The sequence below is a fragment of the Hemicordylus capensis genome, chromosome 2, assembly GCF_027244095.1.
Source record: "Hemicordylus capensis ecotype Gifberg chromosome 2, rHemCap1.1.pri, whole genome shotgun sequence".
Taxonomy (NCBI): Eukaryota; Metazoa; Chordata; class Lepidosauria; order Squamata; family Cordylidae; genus Hemicordylus; species Hemicordylus capensis.
This window is the reverse complement of record NC_069658.1, coordinates 211,127,477-211,147,535: the sequence shown is the minus strand read 5'-3', so window position 1 is coordinate 211,147,535 and position 20,059 is coordinate 211,127,477. Positions and strand designations below refer to the sequence as shown.

The window sequence follows — 20,059 nt, the reverse complement described above, 5'->3', positions numbered from 1 at the left end:
TTGTGTAGCCAGATGGGCTCTGATCAGGGCACCCAGGAAGTCAGGAATTAAGCATCACCTGAGGGACACTCTGTTGACTGCTTGGACATCCACCTTTTTCTTCAGCACTTCCCGGATCTGGCCCTTCTCTGGCCCTTTTTTCACCTTTTCACGCCCGATCATGTAGAAGTATTTGGGGGTTAAAATGAAGTCGCGTTTTATAGGCTGTGGAGAAAGAAGAGAAGAAGAAAATTGCCAGGATTGCCAGGAAATTTAGGACCAACAAAAGGGAGTACTTTTTCACACAACGCATAATCCACTTGTGGGATTCTCTGCCACAAGATGTGGTGACAGCCAACAACCTGGATGGCTTGAAGAGGGGTTTGCATCACTTCATGGAGGAGAGGTCTATCATTGGCTACTAGTTGGAGGGCTATGGGCTACCTCCAGCCTCAAAGGCAGGATGCCTCTGAGTACCAGTTGCAGGGGAACAACAGCAGGAGGGAGGGCAGGCCCCTTTCAACTCCTGCCTGTGGGCTTCCAGTGGCATCTGGTGGGCCAGTGTGAAACAGGATGCTGGACTAGATGGGCTTCCTTGGGCCTGATCCAGCAGGGCTGCTCTTATGTTCTTAAGAAGAATAGAGTAACCATGAGGTACAACTCTGAAATATTAACTTGCAAGGGCATCTGTGCACACGCACTTTATTCTCTTCTCTTTCAGACATTTATATTTCGAATATTATCTTGGTTTTAATTTCATACATCAGTTGTTCTTTGGAAGGGAAAAAGGAAAAGATTGATTTCTTTTCTGATTAGCTCTTTTATGCGTCCTCTAACTTTTGACAATTTACCTTAAACCGCCTGTCGTATTTGGTGACTGAGTCTGCAAAATCTATCCGCTCTCTCTTGCTCAAGAACTGGCGGAGCTCTGGCTTGTCCTCCATCCCCAGGTAATCACCCACAAAGTTCCGGTTGATGCTGTTTCTCCGCCGTTCTTTGAAGTTGTACAGAATGTGGGATGCTGGGGAGAGAGAGAGGGAGGGAGTGGGCGACAAAATGGCAAAAGCGCTTCAATGTTGGCAAGAGTAAAGTGATGCACATTGGGACGAAAACCCCCAACCAGAGGCGTATCTACGGAAAATAGAGCCTAGGGCAAGCACTGAAATTGTGCCCCCTGTCCAAACATCTGACACCCATCTTTCAGATAACTTTACCATAATATCAGCTGAAAAATACAAGTCAAGCTCGTTAATCTTTTAATCTTTCAAAAACTATTTCGCAGTGGATGTAGCCAGACCAAAAAATGCTGGAAAAACTACAAATTTCAGTATGCTGGGGCTCATACTGATTCAAAGACAAACTCACCATTAATAGCCATATTATTAAGACATCACATTTAACTCATTTATCACAAGAAGCAAAATAAGAGCAAATGAATACAATCCTAGCTCATAAGCTTCAGCTCAGTATTCACAAGCCCTGATTCTCTGTACATAGTGAATATGTGTACAATCTGAATATGTGTACAGTGACATATTAATTTTTTTTAATTTTTTTAACCTGTAGCCCCTTTGGTGGGCTTCCTAAGGGCCGTGAGGGGGTCTGCAAAGGTTCTCCCTCCCCCCACTGGCCTCTAGGGCCCCACAGGGACCATTTGAGCATGTGCGGTGGCCATTAAAAATTTTTTTTTTTTTAAAAATGGCCACTGAAAACAAGATGGCCGCCACACATGCTCAAATGGCCTCTGTGAGTCCTGGCATGGCCTAGAGCCTCACAGAGGCCATTTGAGCATGCACGGTGGCCATTTTGTTTTTGGTGGCCATTTTGTTAAAAAAAATTCAAAAATGGCGCCCCCCTTCAAGTGGTGCCCGGGGCACGTGCCCTGCCTGCGCTGCCCTAGATACGCCCCTGCCCCCAACTTCAAGTATACAGGAGAGGGATCTTGGGGTCGTGGTGGACAGCGCGTTCAAAGTGCTGACTCAATGTGCGGCAGCTGTGAAAAAGGCCAATTCCATGCTAGGGATCATTAGGAAAGGGCTTAAGAATAAAATGGCTAATATTATAATGCCCTTATACAAAACTGGACCGTGTGACAGACCATGCCAAGCCAATGTAGATTTCCATACTAGATTCCATCTGTGAATCTTACTTTACATTTTTTATATATGCCTTTAAAAAAACAAAAAACAAAACACAAACACAAACAAGCATTTTATAAGCTTTGGAATGAGCTTCCTGCAGAAATAAGAGCCTCTGCAGAATGAGCTTCCTGCAGAAATAAGAGCCTCTGATGGTTTTAAAAAATACTCTTAAGACACATTTATTCGTCCAGGCTTTGTAACTAGAATTCTGGTTTCAAACTGTTTTAATGTTTTACTTTCTGTTTTAATTTGTTTTTTGTTAACTCCCCAGAGCCTTGAGTTTAGTGGGGTGTACAAGAGTGTGTATGATATATAAAATAAAGTTACTAGTCCTCATGGGAAAATTGCTTGGTGGAACCTCAGAAGCCAGTTTCATGTTCAAGGGGTTGACCTTGTGTGCACATACACAATATATGCACACACAGCTAAGACCAAACAGCATTGCTTTATTGGTTTAATGAGTTCTCACACACAAGTTAACTAAACTACTACTGCTAACGGCAAAGAGGCACCTTTTAATGTGGTGATTCTCTTTATTTAGCAGGAGGAGAGTAACTGGCCCTATCTGCCCCCAGCATAGTATCTCCAGTGACTGTTGCTGGTGTCTATCTTAGGTTTCTTTTTAGATTGTGAGCTCTTTGGGACAGGGAGCCATCTTATTTATTTATTATTTCTCAGTGTAATTTTTGGAAGGGTGGTATAGAAATCAAATAAAACAAATAAACAAATAAATATGGTATTAGAAATGTGAGGTCAATTCTGGGTCCTTGACATTTTTTTAACTCTCCGGTTCAGAAACCAATTTTTAAAAGTGGCTAGGTAACTTTTGATACTTTGCAGAATATCAACATTTTTGCTGACAAATTGACTAAAATAAATCCAAATATTTGTTCTCAAGTTCAACATTTTTAAAAATTGCCTGCTGTTGTTTTTAAGGTAGGGGCGTGTGTGGGCGTGTGTGTGTGTTTGTTTGTTTGTGTGTTTAGCAAACAAGATTACAATCAGGATCAAAAACAAAGCCAGAAAAATCAAGCATGAATCGCACCATTGCAAACAGAATGTCTGAATAGTGAACCATTTATTTGCAACTGGTTACCAGTTTTACTCTGAACCAGTTTTGGGGTTTGACTCCCTGAATACGATGGTGGCTCATGGCTTCCCCATCCTCTGTAGATGTCCCTCCCGCCTTAAAAGGCGTTTAAGAGAGCACCTTCTTGTAATGAACCCAACCACCTATTAAGATCATATGGGGAGGCCCTGTTATGGTTGCCACCAGTTCGTTTAGTAGTGACTCGAGACTGGGCCTTCTCTGTGGCTGCCCCGGAGCTTTGGAATATGCTCCCTATCAAAACAAGAGCTTACTTTTAGAAATACCCTCAAGACACACCTGTTTTCTCAGGCTATTTTAACTGAAATTAGTTTTAAACTCATTCTTTTTATCCTGTGAAATTGTTTTAACTTTTTATCCTGTGAAATTGTTCTAATTGGTTTTAACTCTGCTTTATATTTGTTGTTCAAATTGTGTACACCGCCTAGAGAGCCACAGATCAAGAGGTATATAAATGAGAGATAGACAAGATAAAACATTGGGTGTGTGTGTGTCTCCTTACCTTCTTCCCGCATCTGTTCATACTTCCGTATGGCAATGTGTCGACGCCACGCTTTTTGGATAATCCGGGCATAGCCATCAAACTTCCGCTCTCGCATCTCCTCTAGAAGGAAGAGCTGGCAGGGACAGAAGAAAAGAGGAATGAATGCAGGATGGGGGGGCCATGGCAGAGCATCTGCCTGGGTTACCAAAGGCCCCAGGTTCAGATCCTGGGGAGCTGCTGCCACTCAGTGCAAACAATCTTGGAGTAGATGCAGTCAGACCATGGAGCTGACTGGCTATAAGGCAGATTCCTATGTTCCTAAAGGAGGACTCATGCAAAATCTCTTGGTTAGGAAATTAAAACAGGAAACACGCTGCTTAAAACACACACACATAAACACACAACACACACACACGAAGTTTTTATCTTGAGGAAAAAAGCAACAAGAAGAAATTATATTATATTATATTATATTATATTATATTATATTATATTATATTATATTATATTATATTATATTATATTATATTATATATTAATTTATTATATTTATATTTATATTTATTATCTGCAAAACTCTATCTGATCTTTAGCAATGCATTTCATAAGTAGTTTATATATTTCCCTCTTCTCTTTTTAATTTTATTTACATGATGCATTGTTTGTATTTCTTTCAGAGGCGTAGCAAGTTGGGAGTGGGCCCAGAGACAAGATTTTAAAATGCCCCCCCTCCCTCACTGAAGCTCAGCTCATGAAGTAAAGAAATCTTAAATGAGGCTGAATAGTGGTAACAAAAAGCATAGTAATCCTAAATTAATTTTTAAAAGGTTTTGTAAATTGTGGACGATGCAAGTCATTGAATGGTACTAGAGAAAGACATGCTGTTCTGGTAGCTCCAGGACTTAACACTCACATCGGTTTCGGAGGATGAATACAACTGAAGGAAGCCCGGGCGGGTGCGCGGCTGGGGGAGTCAGTCATGTGACTTGCCTCTGGGGGCCCCCAAGGCAGTGGGCCCCCAGACAACTGTCTCCCCTTGCCCTATTATAGCTACGCCCCTGATTTCTTTGTATATTGGTCTATGACCATTCTGTTCTGTTCTTTATTTTTTATTTAACATATTTTAAACCACTCCAAACTCACATGTCAGGGCGGTTATATTTTGTCACCGCAAAATATAACTGCAAATCCAGACAGACAAAACATGAAGTTTTATCTTGAGGACACAAGCAACAAGAAGAAATTACACTTTGTCACCACAAAATAGAACGGCAAATCCAAATAATTAATGGTTCTGTGGGAAGGGTTAAGGTGGAATTGGCCTGGCTGGGTGGAACCTAGCTTTGGATTTTTGATCTTTTGGGTTTTGGAGAACGAAGGGGAGCAGTTTGGTGAATTAGCTCCCCTCATTTAATATAGAAAATATATTAGAGATAGGAAAAAAACAGTTGAACTGGAGAAGAAATATTTATCAACATATCATTACTATTTTTTATTAACAGGGGAAAAAGAAACCTTTTGCAAAGTTACTAAACCCCAAGAAAATCAGAATGCAGAACTAGAGTATCGGGCAGAGCGAAGCATATTCTGCTTACCGACTCGGGGTTCTTGACAAAAACCTTGGTGCGCCCCATTTGATACTGATCCGTGTCCATGTTGACGGACCTCAGCAAGTGCTGGACGCCCTGGCGCTCGTCCCCACGCCACCGCGGCCATGTCTCTGTGGTCAGGATGGCGTACCTGAGGGCAGAAGCACACAGCCACACTTAACTCAGAGGTCTCTGAGGTGATGCTGAAAGTTGGGGAATGCTGAGGGAGAAGAGGGAGATTTATCAGAGGTGTATCAGGCTCTGAACATCACTCTTTTCTGTCTATCAGAAGTGTCAATTTTAATTCAGAAAAAAAGAGAGCGAGCAAACACAAGCGAATTGGCAGAGGCTGTGTCATTCTCATGGGGGTGGGATTGCTTCCGTGTGCTCTTAGAAGAGGGGATTCTCTCAGGGATGGGGGCCCTAAGTCAGTGACAGAGCATGTAGAATTTGCATGTAAAATCCTGTCCAGGGTTCACTCCCTGGCAGTGGCAGCATCTCCAGGAGGTTTTCCACACCCAGCTTATAGCCCACATCTCCTCTGGAATTGTGGTGGTGTGTCCACATTTTGGCCAGATTTACCCCAAAGTCCCTGCAAGCTATCAGGGAGCACTTAACACACAATTCGGGTTTTTCACTGTGCATTAGAATGTAGCCTGATTTATATCTGGAGTAACAAAAAAATCCACTTTTTGCGTCGTCTTTTTTTGCGCAGCTTTGAACTTGTATAAAAGCCTCGCCGTAAACTGGCAGTAAAGCCTGTTGTCTGGGAAAGCTCCAGGTAATGCTGGGAGAGACTCCTGCCTTAAACCCTGGAGTGCTGCTGCCAGTCAGAGCAGACAACATAGAGCGAGATGGACCAAGGGTCTGACTCAGTAGGCGGCAGCTTCCTCTGCTTCTCACAACATGGGAGGAAGCCCACCCAGCTTAGAGGCCACATAAAGAGGTTTCTGAGGAGGCGGCTCTGCAGAAGTAGTTGGAGGGCAGAAGCCCATCTCCCTGCAGCTGAGGCTACGGGGAGGGGACTCAGAAGGAGGGGGCCACAGCAAAAGAGTGAAGAAAGTTGGATTTGTGCCCACCTGGCTGGCTTAGTATTTGCCCCTCCAAGTGCCATGGAGGCAACGTTACCTTTGAAGGAATTTCTGGAAAAGTCTGCGATAGGCAAAGCCAGCTCGACGGACACGGATGTTTTCCTTCAGCCCCAGGTATTCCACTTGGTGCTTCACCCTGCAAGGGGCATGCAACACAGCAGGAGGATGAGGGCCCAAAGGATCCTGGGAATGTTCACTTGCTGACCATTCTCAGAGATCCCTCCTTTCTGCCTCCCTGCCCCGCCCACCCGCCACAGAGCGGTCATTCCCAGCAAACGCATGAATACTTTATGACGGTCTTTGACCCAGCAACACAGAACATAGTACAGGAGGACCTCGTTAATTGCGGGGCCAGCACTTTTGTGTATTTTTTGTGTATTTGTGTAATTTTTGTGTATTTTTTGTGTATTTATTTTTGTGTGTATTTTGTGTAATTTTTGTGTATTTTTGTGCCAGCAGGTTTTGTGTATTTGCAGTTAGGTAATTAACACCCAGCCTTGGTATACGTGGGGGTGGGGGGGGTGGGGGGTGGAGAGGGTTAAACCTGCGTATCCGTGGGTTGAGGGTGGCCGGAAATGACCTCGGAGGTCATTTTTGGTTGCCATTTTGAGCTTGGGAGCCATTTGATGGCTCATTTACTGAAAAAACCAAAGCCCATGATTTTTGCGCAAGTTTTGGCACTGTGGGCAATTCTGGAGCACGGTAAGGCACTTTTGGGGGTGATTTGGGGGAGAAATGGGGTGTGGGACAGCGATTTTCAGCTGGCTTTTCGGCCGATTTTTTGCAGTTTTGGGCAGTCTGGGAACCTAACCCCCCGATTCCCATAGGCCTAATGGTCCATCATCCATGGATTCGCTCTCCATGCCCCTCCAATAGAACAGAACCCCCACTAATAGCGGGGTTCTCCTGTATAAGTAGTACAAATAGTACAAATGCATAATGTCAGAATCTTTATAAGTATAACATACACCACCTCAGACCTAACCTTACAATGCCACACACTGTGTTATGGGTGCATAGCAATCAGCTAAAAGGAAAGAGATGCATTCATCATCCGTTCTGCAAGGCATGTTTAGTAAGAGAGGGGAAATAAGAGAAAGACGAATATCTCTATAAAATGAGCAATATAAAAGAGCGTGGGTCACAGACTCAGTGGCCTGCCCACAGGGGACAAATCTGGCCGTTAAGTGGAAATTTTTGGATACCTGCCCTCGAATATTGCAGATCTAAGCGAGGGGAAAGGCCCTTCTCTGAGACAGAATAGTTAGTCACATTAGATAATGACCTGGTCTAGAATAATTTGGAAAGCAACCAGGAAAATTCCTTGCAGAGATCAGTCGCAAATCGCCCTGCTTCTCAATGTCAACTACGAATACGGATACGACAAATATTTATACTAATACGACAAGTATTCATGGTTCATTGAAACTATTCGTCGTTTTAGAAGTCCTTTAGCAGCATCAAGTCCCAATGGAAACCCAGCAGCATTCTCTGGGGACTGGGAATAATTCTGTTCTGTGTGACATGTTCTGCGTGTACAAGTGCAGATGTCTGCTCGGGTGAAACACCACACAAAAAGATCTGCAATGTGACTGGCTGTACGGCGAAGCCTGTTTTTTAAATTCTTTGCAGATCCTGAAATTTGGAAAGAATTTCCACTTTGCACAAATTTCTCCTTGTTCCTATGTGAGTGAACCAAAAGAAAAATGTAAGAGAAGGCCTTCTTTGCTGTGAGCCCCACCGCCTACATCTGGGGAGGTCTGTCTGCAGTTGCCACCGGCTCGACTGGCGGCTACTCAGGGACGTTGCTGCCCGAGGCTTTGGAAGGCACTCCCTGCATAAAAAAGAGCCGGCCCATCTATGACAGCTTTTAGGAACGCTGTTTAGACACAAGTATTCATCCGGGGTTTTAATTCGATCTATAATGTTCATCATTGTTTTTAAAATGTTTCACTGTTTTTATTTTGTTTTATTTTGTGGTGTTTTATTGTAAACTGCCCAGAGACGTGAGTTTTGGGTAGTATAGGAACATAGGAAGCTGCCACATACTGAGTCAAACCATTGATCCATCTCACTCAGTACTATCTACACAGACTGGCAGCGGCTTCTCCGAGGTTGCAGGCAGGAGTTTCTCTCAGCCCTGTCTTGAAGATGCGGCCAACTTGGAACCTAGATGCTCTTCCCAGAGGGGCCCCATCCCCTGATGAGGGGAATATCTTCCAGTGCTGACACTTCTAGTCTCCCATTCAAATGCAACCAGGGTGGACCCTGCTTAGCTAAGGGGGCAAGTCATGCTTGCGACCACAAGATCAGCTCTAAATATGTTAATTAAACAAACAAACAAAGTAGAGGACTCCAATGGAGGGCTCCACTTTCTTTAAGACTTTGAAAATAAAGTTTGAACGTGGGGCTTTCTGCATGCAAAGCAGATGCTCTGCCACTGAGCTATGGGTCCGTTCCTTTGAAAATAAACGGACCTATAGCTCAGTGGCAGAGCATCTGCTTTGCATGCAGAAGGCCCCACGTTCAGTCCCTGGGAGCCTCTCCAGTTAGGGCTGGGAAAGTCTCCTGCCTGCAGCCTTGGAGAGCTGCTACCAGTCAGTGCAGACAATACTGAGCTAGATGGACTAAGGGCCTGACTCAGTCAACGGCAGCTTCACATCTCTAGCCAGAACTCCCTGCTCGCTTGCTCTTACCTGCTCTCCTCCCAGTCTCGGGGTCTCTTTGTCTCGTTGGGCTTAATGCAACGGATGTAGTGGGGGGTGCACTTCATCAGCGTCTTCACCAGGTCATTGGCTTGTCTCTGGTGGAGAAGACCCAAGAGTCTCTGCATTACCCAGTCTGCAAGGTGAGCTCCATTTCTACCAAGGCTGAGACTTCCGAGTCCCCACAGAGCCACCTTCCGAAAACTGAGCCCATTTGGTTTTTTGCGGGGGAGAGATGCTTCCCAAATTCTCCTCGTACCAATTCCCCCCAGGATTTTGGAGCGGCCAAACTTCTTGTATCCCAGAAACACTTGGGGCCTTGTCCTATTTTTTTTTAGTTTGGTGAGTCTATCTCAAGAAGGGTGTCCAATTATTTCAAGAGTTTGGCCATGAAGGCAAGAACCCAAAGTCTCCCAAACTGGGGGTTGGTCCAATTCTTGATTTTTGTCTACCGGGATTTCTGCCGCCATCTGGAATTTGTACTAAACGGAGTTTGTATTGTCAACGTCCAGATTAACGAAGCTCTTGTGCAAAGAACAAGAGGCACACACCCCTTCAGACAACCAAGGACGTGTGCAGAACTTCAAAGGTGTGCTTTTATGGAAATGTTTCGGGCAAAGAACACGAAGAAGAGGTTTCGCAGCAGGAGGGGAGCCATCTTGTGCAAGCGTTGCTCTAACACAAGGCTTGCCTGGAGTACAAACTCCCGAGGTGGGACATCCGTCTGGGGCAACAGGGACTTACCTTGATTTTGGTGCCGGCAGTTGTGGGGCGTCCTTTTTTGTCCGTGTCGAGTTTTTCTGGGAAGAGCATGCGGATGAAAGGGCTGAAAAGGAAAGAGGGAAAGGGTTGGCTCATCGTTCTGGGTGGCTGAGAAACACCCCTGTCACCCGAAGGATAGGACTTTGAGCCTGCATGCCAATAAATCAGGCCTGCTCAACTTTGCCCCCGCCCGCCCCAGCTGTTTTGGGACTACAACTCCCATCATTCCCAGCCACAGTGGCCAATAGCCAGGGATTATGGGAGTTGTAGGCCAACATCATCTGCAGGAGGGCCAAAGTTGAGCAGCCCTGTGATAAATCATCATCACTACTATTATTTATTTGATTGATTGATTGATTGATTGATTGGTTGGTTGGTTGGTTGATATACCACCCCTCCAAAAATGGCTTAGGGCGGTTTACAACGAATAAAAACAATTAAAATCAATTAACAGTTAAAATCAAAACTAGATCAATTAAACTAAATCAATTATGAGAACCCTGCTGGACTGGACCAAAAGATCTGCCTCCCTCAGCATCCTGTTTCCAACAGGGGACAGCCAAGTGCCTGAATAGGAACCACACAAGCAGAGCAGGGAGGAAACAGCCATGCCCTGTCACTTGCTTCCAGCAGCGGACATTCTGAGGTAGACTGCCTCTGGGCAGGGAAGCTCTGCTTTGTTCTCATGGCCAATATTGGCTCCTAGACCCGCCCTGACCCCACTTTGCCCCTTGGCCCTGACCACGCACACTTACAATTCGCTGCTTTGCATGAGCTCTATTAGGTCGGTGAAGAGCACGTCCCGGTTCCTTTCACAGAAGCCACTCACGTCATAGGAGACCTGAATGTGGGATAGATCAACCATTTGTCTTTTCTAAGCATTTGAAATATTTATATACCACTTTTCAACAAGAACAAAGTTCATAGAGCGGTTTGAGTAACAAAAGGAATGGTGGGGGGAGCGTTCCCTGCCTCAAAGGGGCTCCCAACCTAAAAAGAAGCACAAATAACCCCCAGGAGGGGTATTGGGCTGGGCTGAAGAGGGACAGTTGCTCTCCCCATGATAAAGAGAAGAGAGCCCCCACTTGAAAAGGGGCCCCTTGACCTAGGTAGCAGGGGTGATTCCCAAAGACAAGAGGCTTAAAGATGGTTCCCTGCCCCAAAAGGTTTACAATCTAAAAAGAAACACACTAGCAACAGTCCCTGAGAAGGACGCAGGGCTGGGCTGAAGAGGGACAGTTGCTCTCCTCCTCTAAAGAGAAGAGAGTCCCCAATTGAAAAGGGGCCTCTTGACCCAGTTAGTAGGGGTGATTCGCAAAGACAAGAGGGCCCCAACATGGTTCCCTGCCCCAAAGGGCTTACAGTCTAAAAGGAGACGCCAGCAACAGCTACTGGGAAGGGGGCTCTGCTGGGTTGAGTAGGGACAGTTGCTCTCTCCCCGTGAAAGAGAAGAGAGCCCCCATTTGGGCTGAAGAGGGACAGTTGCTCTCCTCCTCTAAAGAGAAGAGAGTCCCCACTTGAAAAGGGGCCTCTTGACCCAGTTAGCAGGGGTGATTCCCAAAGACAAGAGGGCCCCAACATGGTTCCCTGCCCCAAAGGGCTTACAGTCTAAAAGGAGACGCCAGCAACAACTACTGGGAAGGGGGCTCTGCTGGGTTGAGTAGGGACAGTTGCTCTCTCCCTGCGAAAGAGAAGAGAGCCCCCATTTGGAAAGGGGACTCTTTGATTGATTGGTTGGTTGATTGGTTGATTGATTGATATACCGTCCTTCCAAAAATGGCTCAGGGCGGTTTACACAGAGGAATACCAAATAAATAACTAAGATGGCTCCCTGTCCCCAAAGGGCTCACAGTCTAAAAAGAAACATAAGATAGACACTAGCAACAGTCACTGGAGGGATGCTGTGCTGGGGGTGGATAGGGCTAGTTACTCTCCCCCTGCTAAATAAAGAGAATCACCACGTTCAAAGGTGCCTCTTTGCCAAGTTAGCTGGGTTTTGCCCAGTTAACCATTGCCAGATCCTGTTGCCCGGGGTTCACCCTAACCGGATAAGGACAGGCTTGGTGCTAGTTTCCCCCTTTGACCCTGGCCAAGGGGACTCGGCCTTTTCAGAATCAGAAATGGCCCACCCAGCTAGCATGAGAGGGGTTACTGGCAAGGAAGATGCTACTCAGTGCTCCAGAGACCTTGCCAGCGTAATGGTGGAGGATGAATCCTGAACTTGAGCCATTGAAGTGCTCGTGGTTTCCCACTGCCGACTGGAGCTTCTGAAGCAGCGTCTGGTCTGCCCCGTCACCCTTTGCGTAGACCGTGGCGCAAACATCATCCAAGACACTCATGATTCCAGGAGGATTCTGGGAGGCGAGAGAAGCCACGAGAGTGAAAACATGGTACATCCATGGGATCCAGGCCGGCCCTGAGTTTGGAAGTGTTTGTTCTTTGAAGGAACTGTGAAGTTGGCAGGGCAATCCTAAACATATTTATTCCAAGTCTCATTGAGTTCCACAGGACTTACTCCCAAGAAAATGCATGCAGGACTGCGGTCTTTATTCACAGCTAGCTAGCTTTTACTAGACTATTATTTTTTATACACTGCTTTTCAACAACAGAATTCACAAACTAGTCCACATAGTAGAGAAACAGGGAAAATGGCTCCCTGTCCCAAAGGGGCAGGAAGGGAGGGGGGGGGAGAGAGATCGAGATCAGCAGTAGCTAGTAAGGTTGTTAAGGTGGGCTGAAGAGGGCCAGGTACTCTCCCCCTGATCAAAAGAAGAGAGCCCCCACTGGAAAAGGTGCCCCTTGGCCCAGTTAGGAGGAGTGATTCCCAAACACAAGGGGGCCTGGAAAGCGTTCTATGCCCCAAAGAGTTAACAATCTAAAAAGAGAGTCAAGGGAGACTCCATCAACAGCCACCGGGAGGGATGCCATGCTGGGCTGAATGGGGAACGTTGCTTTTCCCCTGATAAACAGAAGATAGTACATACTTGGAAAGGGGCCTCTTGGCCTGTTTTGAATCCTTAAACCTTGGATTTAACTTAATCTGGCCCAGTTCAGACGTACAAATTAACTAGAGTTAAGCATGGCCAAGGTTTCAGTTCTTAACTCCAAATTGTGCTGCAGACATCCACCAAAATGGCCAGCCAAACTCCAGGTGAAGGAGAGGTGAAACCGTCCCTGTTACCCGGCTGCTAAGATACATCACTGCCGCCGCCTTTATGATTGGGGTTTGGGTAAGGCACGAAACCGCGGTCAACGTTTGGGTGTAACGCTTTGGTGGGAAAACTTCAGTTATCAGTGGCGGAACATAGAGATAACCTAAGGTTCCGATTGGCGTTTGGCAGGGCAAACCGGAGTTAGCTTTTGGCCCGTAACTGCAGTTTTGTGCGTCCACGCGTACTGCAGTGGCAACCTTGGCCTGCTGAAACTGTGGTTATCCTGTACGTCTGAACTCAGACTCCCTGAAATTAGGATTGAACCCAGTGCAGATTGCTGAGGTTTTGCAAGGATTTTAACTCACCATCGGAATCAGAATCGAGGGATTGAGCTAAAATTTAATCTCAGGCTTACTCAAGACCTTTTGAGAGGTCTGAAGCGTCCTGCTTCCCGAACATTTTGGCTTTCCAGCTCCATATGCCGAACTTCTGTGGTCTTCTGGCGCTTCAACGCAGGTTTATGCCAGTCAAGAAGAATATGCCCTTGTCCTCTACATTTAAATAATCCAAAGTAACTCCTATTTCTCCCTCCCCCCCAGACATATCTGGCCCTCTCTTACCAGCTTATTTTCTATGAGGTCACACACCACTTTATTGTTGAAATATTCAATGGGGGTCCACTTAATTCCTTCCTGCACATACTCTTCCTAAGGCAAAACACACACACACAAAGACACACAAAAGAGTTGGAAAGGGTTAGATGAGAGGTAAAGGCTCAGTATATGACTCATTCACCCACCCTCCTGACAGCACTGATGGGCACAACCAAATCACTTGCGTTGCAGTGAAATCGAAGTTTCCAAGCAGAAGCCAGGCTGCCATCTGTCAGGGAGGCGGCCGCCGATTCCTGCCCTGGGCAGGAGTTGGACCCTAGAAGAAAGACTTCCAGGGTCTCTTCCAATGCCAGGATGCTAACATGACACGGGGCTGTTTCCCTCACCAGGGAAATGGAATAGACTCACCTGCTCAGCTTTGAGGGTCAACTCAATGAAGATCTGCTGCAGTTTTTCGTTCACAAAATTGATGCAGAATTGCTCAAAGCCATTCCTCTGAGGGCCGGGGGGGGGGGGGAGAAAGAACAATAAAACAGGTTTGTGGCTTGAAGCGTGCTGGTCTGGTGGTAGCAGGCATGACTTGTCCCCTTTGCTAAGCAGGGTCTGCCTTGGTTTGCATTTGAGTGGGAGACTGCGTGTGTGAGCATTGCAAGATATTCCTCTTAAGGGACGGGGCTGCTCTGGGGAGAGCAACAGAGGGCTTCTATGCAGAAGGTTACACGCTCCAGCGTTACAGGGTTACCTCCCTGGCAGCATCCCCAGATCGGGCTGAGAGAGACTCCTGCCTGCAGGAGAGCTGGTCTTGTGGTAGTAAGCATGACTTGTCCCCATAGCTAAGCAGGGTCTGCCCTGGTTGCATCTGAATGGGAGACTTGATGTGTGAGCACTGCGAGATATTCCCCTCTTAGGGGATGAAGCCGCTCTGGGAAGAGCAGAAGAAGGTTCCCAGTTCCCTCCCTGGCAGCCTCTCCAAGATAGGGCTGAAAGAGATTCCTGCCTGCAACCTCGGAGAAGCCGCTGCCAGTCTGTGAAGACAATCCTGAGCTAGCTAGACCAATGGTCTGACTCAGTATATGGCAGCTTCCTATGTTCCCTATGTTCCTAACTTTGACTGCACAGCTCCGTTTTTGAAAAGCTTCAGCCAGCCCTGGGTCCCCAGCCTGGCTGGGAATACATCTCCCTGTCTTTACTAGCAGGGAAACAGGGGGAACAGAGCCCCCATGTGGGATCATAGCCTTGCAATTTGAGTCGGCCAGATGTTGTGGCTTTAAGAGTCAGGACTGCGCTCTTGCAGCCATTTCAAAGAAAGAACACACAACCCCTTCCGCCTACCTGAAATATTTCAAAGCCATAGATGTCCAACACACCGACGCTGTACTCTTCGTATGGCTTCTGCATGGCCCTGTTGATCGACTGGTGGTGAAGGAGAAGAAGAAGCATTAGTGGCAAGAAGCAACAGATCTCATTTCCAGGCATTGCATGATTACAGAGTTGGTGTTCAGGCAAGATCATAGAGTGAGACGAGAGGAGAGCTGGTCTGGTGGTAAAGGTAAAGTGTGCCGTCAAGTCGATTTCGACTCCTGGATTTGAAGAGCAAATCTGCTCCATAGCAGGTTCTAGGCATTTTAATTCAAGGGATGAGATTGACCATTTGCATAGCCATCAGCACCTCCATCAACACCTTTGGAGAAAGCAAAAGCCCCGGGAGATTTTTTAAAAAGCTGCTGGAAATAGAGGATTTTTAAAAAATCCCGGACATAACTCTGGCTAAGCCAGAATTCGCAGCCTCCCTTCAGAGAAAAACAAAGCCTTGTCTGTCCTGGTTCCTGATGGCCCCCAGGGAGGTCGGGTTAAATCCAGCAAATATGTGGACTGGTACACTCCAATCAGGAGTGGATTCGGGGGACAGGTAATGCCCTGTCTGTAAAACCTCCTGGTGCTCACAGAGCCCTGTGGTTGTCTTTGGTAGAACACAGGAGGGGTTGACCATGGCCTCCTCCCACGCAGTATGAGATGATGCCTTTCAGCATCTTTCTATATTGCTGCTGCCTGATATAGTAGCAGCGGGGATTCGAACCAGCAACCTTCTGCTTGTTAGTCAAGCATTTCCCTGCTGCGCCACTTAAGGTGGCGGTCTAGTGGTAGAAAGCATGAACGGTCTTCTTTGCTAAGCAGGGTCTGCCCTGGCTTACATTTGAAGACTACATGTGAGCACTGTAAGATGCTTAGAGGTTGGGACCACTCTGGGAAGAAGACCTGCCTGCTTGCATGCAGAAGGCCCCAAGTTCCCTCTCTGGCATCTGCAAGAGAGACTCCTGCCTGCAACCTTGGAGAAGCCGCTGCCAGTCTGTGTTGACAAGACTGAGCTAGATAGACCAATGGTCTGTCTGGCTCAGTATATGGCAGCTTCCTATGTTTCTACGTAACATTCTCAGAAGTGTCTCCATAAATCACCTGCTTTGTGTTGTGTTGTAAAACGGTTGCGGGGTGTGTGTGTGTGTAGAAAAAGGTAACTTTTTTACTGTGTACAAAGTTCAGGGTTGGTTTTCTTTCTTGGGTTGTTAATACAAAGGTTCAAAATTCAAATTGGTACGTTTCCGTGACTAAGCCAAAAACAGGGGAAACATCTTATTGAAATATATATATTGAATAAACCTATTGAAATCCATCAGCACCTTTGGGAGTCCTCCTCCCCCCACCATTTTCTGATTTGCTGGTGCTGCATCATTTTTCTCTCCCCCCACCCTTCCCTCTTTGTTCTGAGCTGCTGAGGTCCAAAACAAACTGCTAAAGCAGGCGAAAGGGGAAAACCCACCCTCCTGATTGGCTGTTTGTGAGCACTGGAAGATATTCCCCTCATCAGGGGATGGAGCTGCTCTGGGAAGAGCATCTAGGTTCCACATTCCCTCCCTGGCAGCATCTCCAAGAGAGGGCTGGGAGAGAGATTCCTGCCTGCAACCTTGGAGAAGCCGTTGCCAGTCTGTGTAGACAATACTGAGCTAGTTAGACCAATGGTCTGACTCAGTATATTATTTTTAGGAGAGGAGAACTGGTCTGGTGGTAGCAAGCATGACTTGTCCCCTTAGCTAAGCAGGGTCTGCCCTGGTTGCATATGAAAGGGAGACTAGAAGTGTCAGCACTGGAAGAGATTCCCCCTCAGGGAATGAAGCCGCTCTGGGAAGAGCAGAAGGTTCCAAGTTCCCTCCCTGGCAGCATCTCCAAGATAGGGCTCCTGCCTGCATTAAAAGAACCACAGAGTTGGTTGGAGCCAATGAACAGGCCACCATCTTGTTCAACGCTCTTAAAAAGAATCCCATGCTTCTGTACCCACCCCGCCACCAAGGCTGGTAGATGTGGTCAAGGAAGCACATACTTTGCGATGGGTAGAACAAGAGACCTGCGGGAGGAAGTGGAGGCTTTACATGTTGTATGGATGAGACAGAATGGAACCCCTTGATTAGGTGGGCAGTTATGCATTTAATTCAAAGAGCATCCAGGGTTGTTGTTTTTTTACAATGTTGTTTTGCTGCATATTATGTGTATGTATTATTCAAATACAGGGCATTGTAAAACTTGAGTTTCTCTTGTGGGCCTTATTGAAAAGCTGCCATTGTTTGGAGGAACAGAGAAGCATGGATTAACTCTGCAGAGCTGAAGGTACCAGAAGAGGTCCATGTTCGATCATCTCCTTTCCTCAAGGCAAGGAACTGGGACAGTTTTTCTTTATCTATCCCAGAGTGAACTGTTTCTGCTAGGGTATATCTGCATAAATATACATATACAACTTGTTTAACTTCTTATAGTCCTTGCAAATTCCACGGTTGTTTGGGCCCTTGAGAACTCACATGTTACACTTCTCCCAGAGCTGGCAATCAGAGAACCACAGATTTGGAAGCAGTACATCTTGTCTGATACTCTCCGATACTCTGCGCTCTGACAAAGTACCGTAGAGTTGGATCTGATTGGCAAGCTGCCATCTTGCCTAACGTTCTCCAAAAATGCCCCATCACTTCCCAAGTGTGTTCTAGGACAGAACAAGACTCACCTCTACCAGGAAGTCAAAGACACGGGAGTACAGGCCCTTGGCGAGGGCGTCACGGGTATAGGAAGCCTGTTCCACGTTCAGTGTCACGTCGATGGACTCTGTCCGGCCACCCCACTTGCTGTCCATCTTCCTGCTGGTGAGCTTCTCATTCAGGCGGTTCTTGTCGATCCCCAAGAGGTAGGCAGGAAAGGCAAGTACTGAGGGAACAGAGGGGAAGAAGGAACCATTTGGGTCTCGGCGGGAGGGTTGGAGCTGTGGGTCTATCATCTACAACATTTGGGTGCCTCTAAGACACTAGAATGGCATATATGGGGTTCGTCTCACAATGGCCTTTTAGATACGTGATTTATCTACCGTTCATTGTCTATCTTAGGTTTGGCACATAACTAATCTACGGAACTCACTGTCACAAGATGTGGTGATGGCCACTAGCTTTGATGGCTTTCAAGAGGGATTATACAAATGCATGGAGAAGTCTACCAATGACTGTTATAACTCAGCCATTGCAGGTAAATGGAGCCTTCATTTTAAGAGACAGTCGACTTCTGAATACTAGATGTCCAACCGTGGACAGCTAGATACTTTTGGAAAGCCCATAAGCAAGGCACAAAGGCAGTAACTTCCCCACCAGGAAAGACATTAGGCTGTCCCTGCTGGAAGCAGGGTGCTGGGTTAGAGGGTCTAATCCTGCAGAGCTGATGGATGTATTTAGGGGAAATGTTGAAGCTGTAACCAGCCACTAGATCTGGGGAAAGGATATTATTTGTGTTTGGAGAAACTGCATTGACTCACAATCCGGATTCTCCACCTGGGCGTAGTTGCCTTGTTCCTGAAAAGCGATGTTACCCAGGTGAAGGATGCCAGCTATAATCTGCAGAACGAGTTGCTTATCTTGACCGGTGATGCCGATCACATCCATGGCATTCTGGCATAAGGTGCAGCCCGGGAGAGAGAGAGAGAGAGAGAAAGAGAGAGAGAGATGTATCGAAGAACGTTAGGACAAGGCCTCTTTGTCCTCACTGCCGAATCGGATCACTCACCATCGTCTCGTGGAAATCACTCCGATCATCTGTTCCGTCCACCTTATACGTTTCTGACTGGTTCAGGTAATAATAATATTCTGGAGTCATGATTCCCAGGTTGTGCTTCTGATCTTGCGAGGACCCTTCAATGAGCTGTCAAGCAAGAAGGAAGAGCAGGAAGCAGAGCTGTTACTAGCTACTTCCAAGGTCCTTAAAAGAGTACTGCTGGCAAAACTCTTTGCTCTGGACATAACCTGAGCAACAGGAAAGGAGACGCTTCTCTCTCACTCTTGTGGTGTTTGAAGTAGAGGGACATAGGGACATAGGAAGCTGCCATATACTGAGTCAGACCATTGGTCTAGCTAGCTCAGCATTGTCTTCACAGACGGGCAGCAGCTTCTCCAAGGTGGCAGGCAGGAATCTCTCTCAGCCCTCTCTTGGAGATGCTGCCAGGGAGGGAACTTGGAACCTTCTGCTCTTCTCAGAGCAACAGCTCCATCCCCTTAGGGGAATATCTTACAGTGCTTACACATCAAGTCTCCCATTCATATGCAACCAGGGTGGATCCTGCTTAGCTAAGGGGACAAATCATGCTTGCTACCACAAGACCAGGGTTTTTGGTTATTTACAGAAGACTGCAAGACAGAGAACTGAATGCAAATCCTTCGGAAGGAAATTCGATAGCTAGGGGCCATGACTTAGAAGGCCCTGTCTTGGGTGCGTGGCAGGCGATGAAAACTGGATAATGCACCAGCCATAGATTCCATGCATAATGGCGCATGACATGCTCTCAGTTGTGCTCCAGCTGGTACAAGCATTCTGATGCTCACGCTGCGTGTGCCACAAGCCCTGTTACCTGGTAATAGATGTGGAAGTTCCTCTCGCTCTCATTCTGGCTCACCACCCGGGATTTTTCCAGCAGGAAGTTGGAGATCTTCCCTCCGTCTGGTTCGCCCCCTCGACTGAACTGGATCTCAAAGTATTTTCCCTAGTGTAAGACACGACACAAAGTGTGGGCAGAGATGCAATGTGTGCATGAAGACATTTACCTAACCCAAATCTCTTCAGGATCCCAGGATCTCTTGTGTGGAAGATGCCAGGGGCACATCCCAGATTGCAACATCTAGTTCTCATCAATGCTCAAGGTTTGAATATAATATATATGGAATATAATATGAATTCAAGTCTGGATTCTGAATTTTGAAGTCAGATCTTTCTGTTTCATTGCCACAAGGAAACTGTCAGCAATCTGGCCACCCAGAAGGGAAGTCTAGGAAGATAGTCCACAATACAAACTGGGCTGCAGAAGCGAAACACGACTCGGGAATAGTTCTCTCTATCTGGCTTGGGCTGAAAGCTGTTGACAA

The 20,059-nt window shown here is 46.7% G+C and overlaps 1 protein-coding gene across 1 annotated transcript in view; it reads right to left on the bottom strand.

The window, feature by feature from the left end:
* The window catches only part of MYO1F (myosin IF), a 56,731-nt gene that overhangs the window by 16,640 nt on the left and 20,032 nt on the right, over positions 1-20,059 (bottom strand). Inside the window, exons 7-22 of the mRNA XM_053288398.1 lie at positions 19,549-19,680; positions 18,711-18,845; positions 18,463-18,595; positions 17,671-17,867; positions 14,958-15,038; positions 14,034-14,120; positions 13,632-13,718; positions 12,046-12,213; positions 10,615-10,700; positions 9,842-9,923; positions 9,089-9,195; positions 6,430-6,528; positions 5,308-5,452; positions 3,731-3,845; positions 831-1,000; positions 59-204 (exon numbers count right to left, since the gene is read on the bottom strand). Coding sequence (XP_053144373.1) covers positions 59-204; positions 831-1,000; positions 3,731-3,845; positions 5,308-5,452; positions 6,430-6,528; positions 9,089-9,195; positions 9,842-9,923; positions 10,615-10,700; positions 12,046-12,213; positions 13,632-13,718; positions 14,034-14,120; positions 14,958-15,038; positions 17,671-17,867; positions 18,463-18,595; positions 18,711-18,845; positions 19,549-19,680 — 1,970 coding nt within the window. The remainder of the gene's footprint in view (positions 1-58; positions 205-830; positions 1,001-3,730; positions 3,846-5,307; positions 5,453-6,429; positions 6,529-9,088; positions 9,196-9,841; positions 9,924-10,614; positions 10,701-12,045; positions 12,214-13,631; positions 13,719-14,033; positions 14,121-14,957; positions 15,039-17,670; positions 17,868-18,462; positions 18,596-18,710; positions 18,846-19,548; positions 19,681-20,059) is intronic.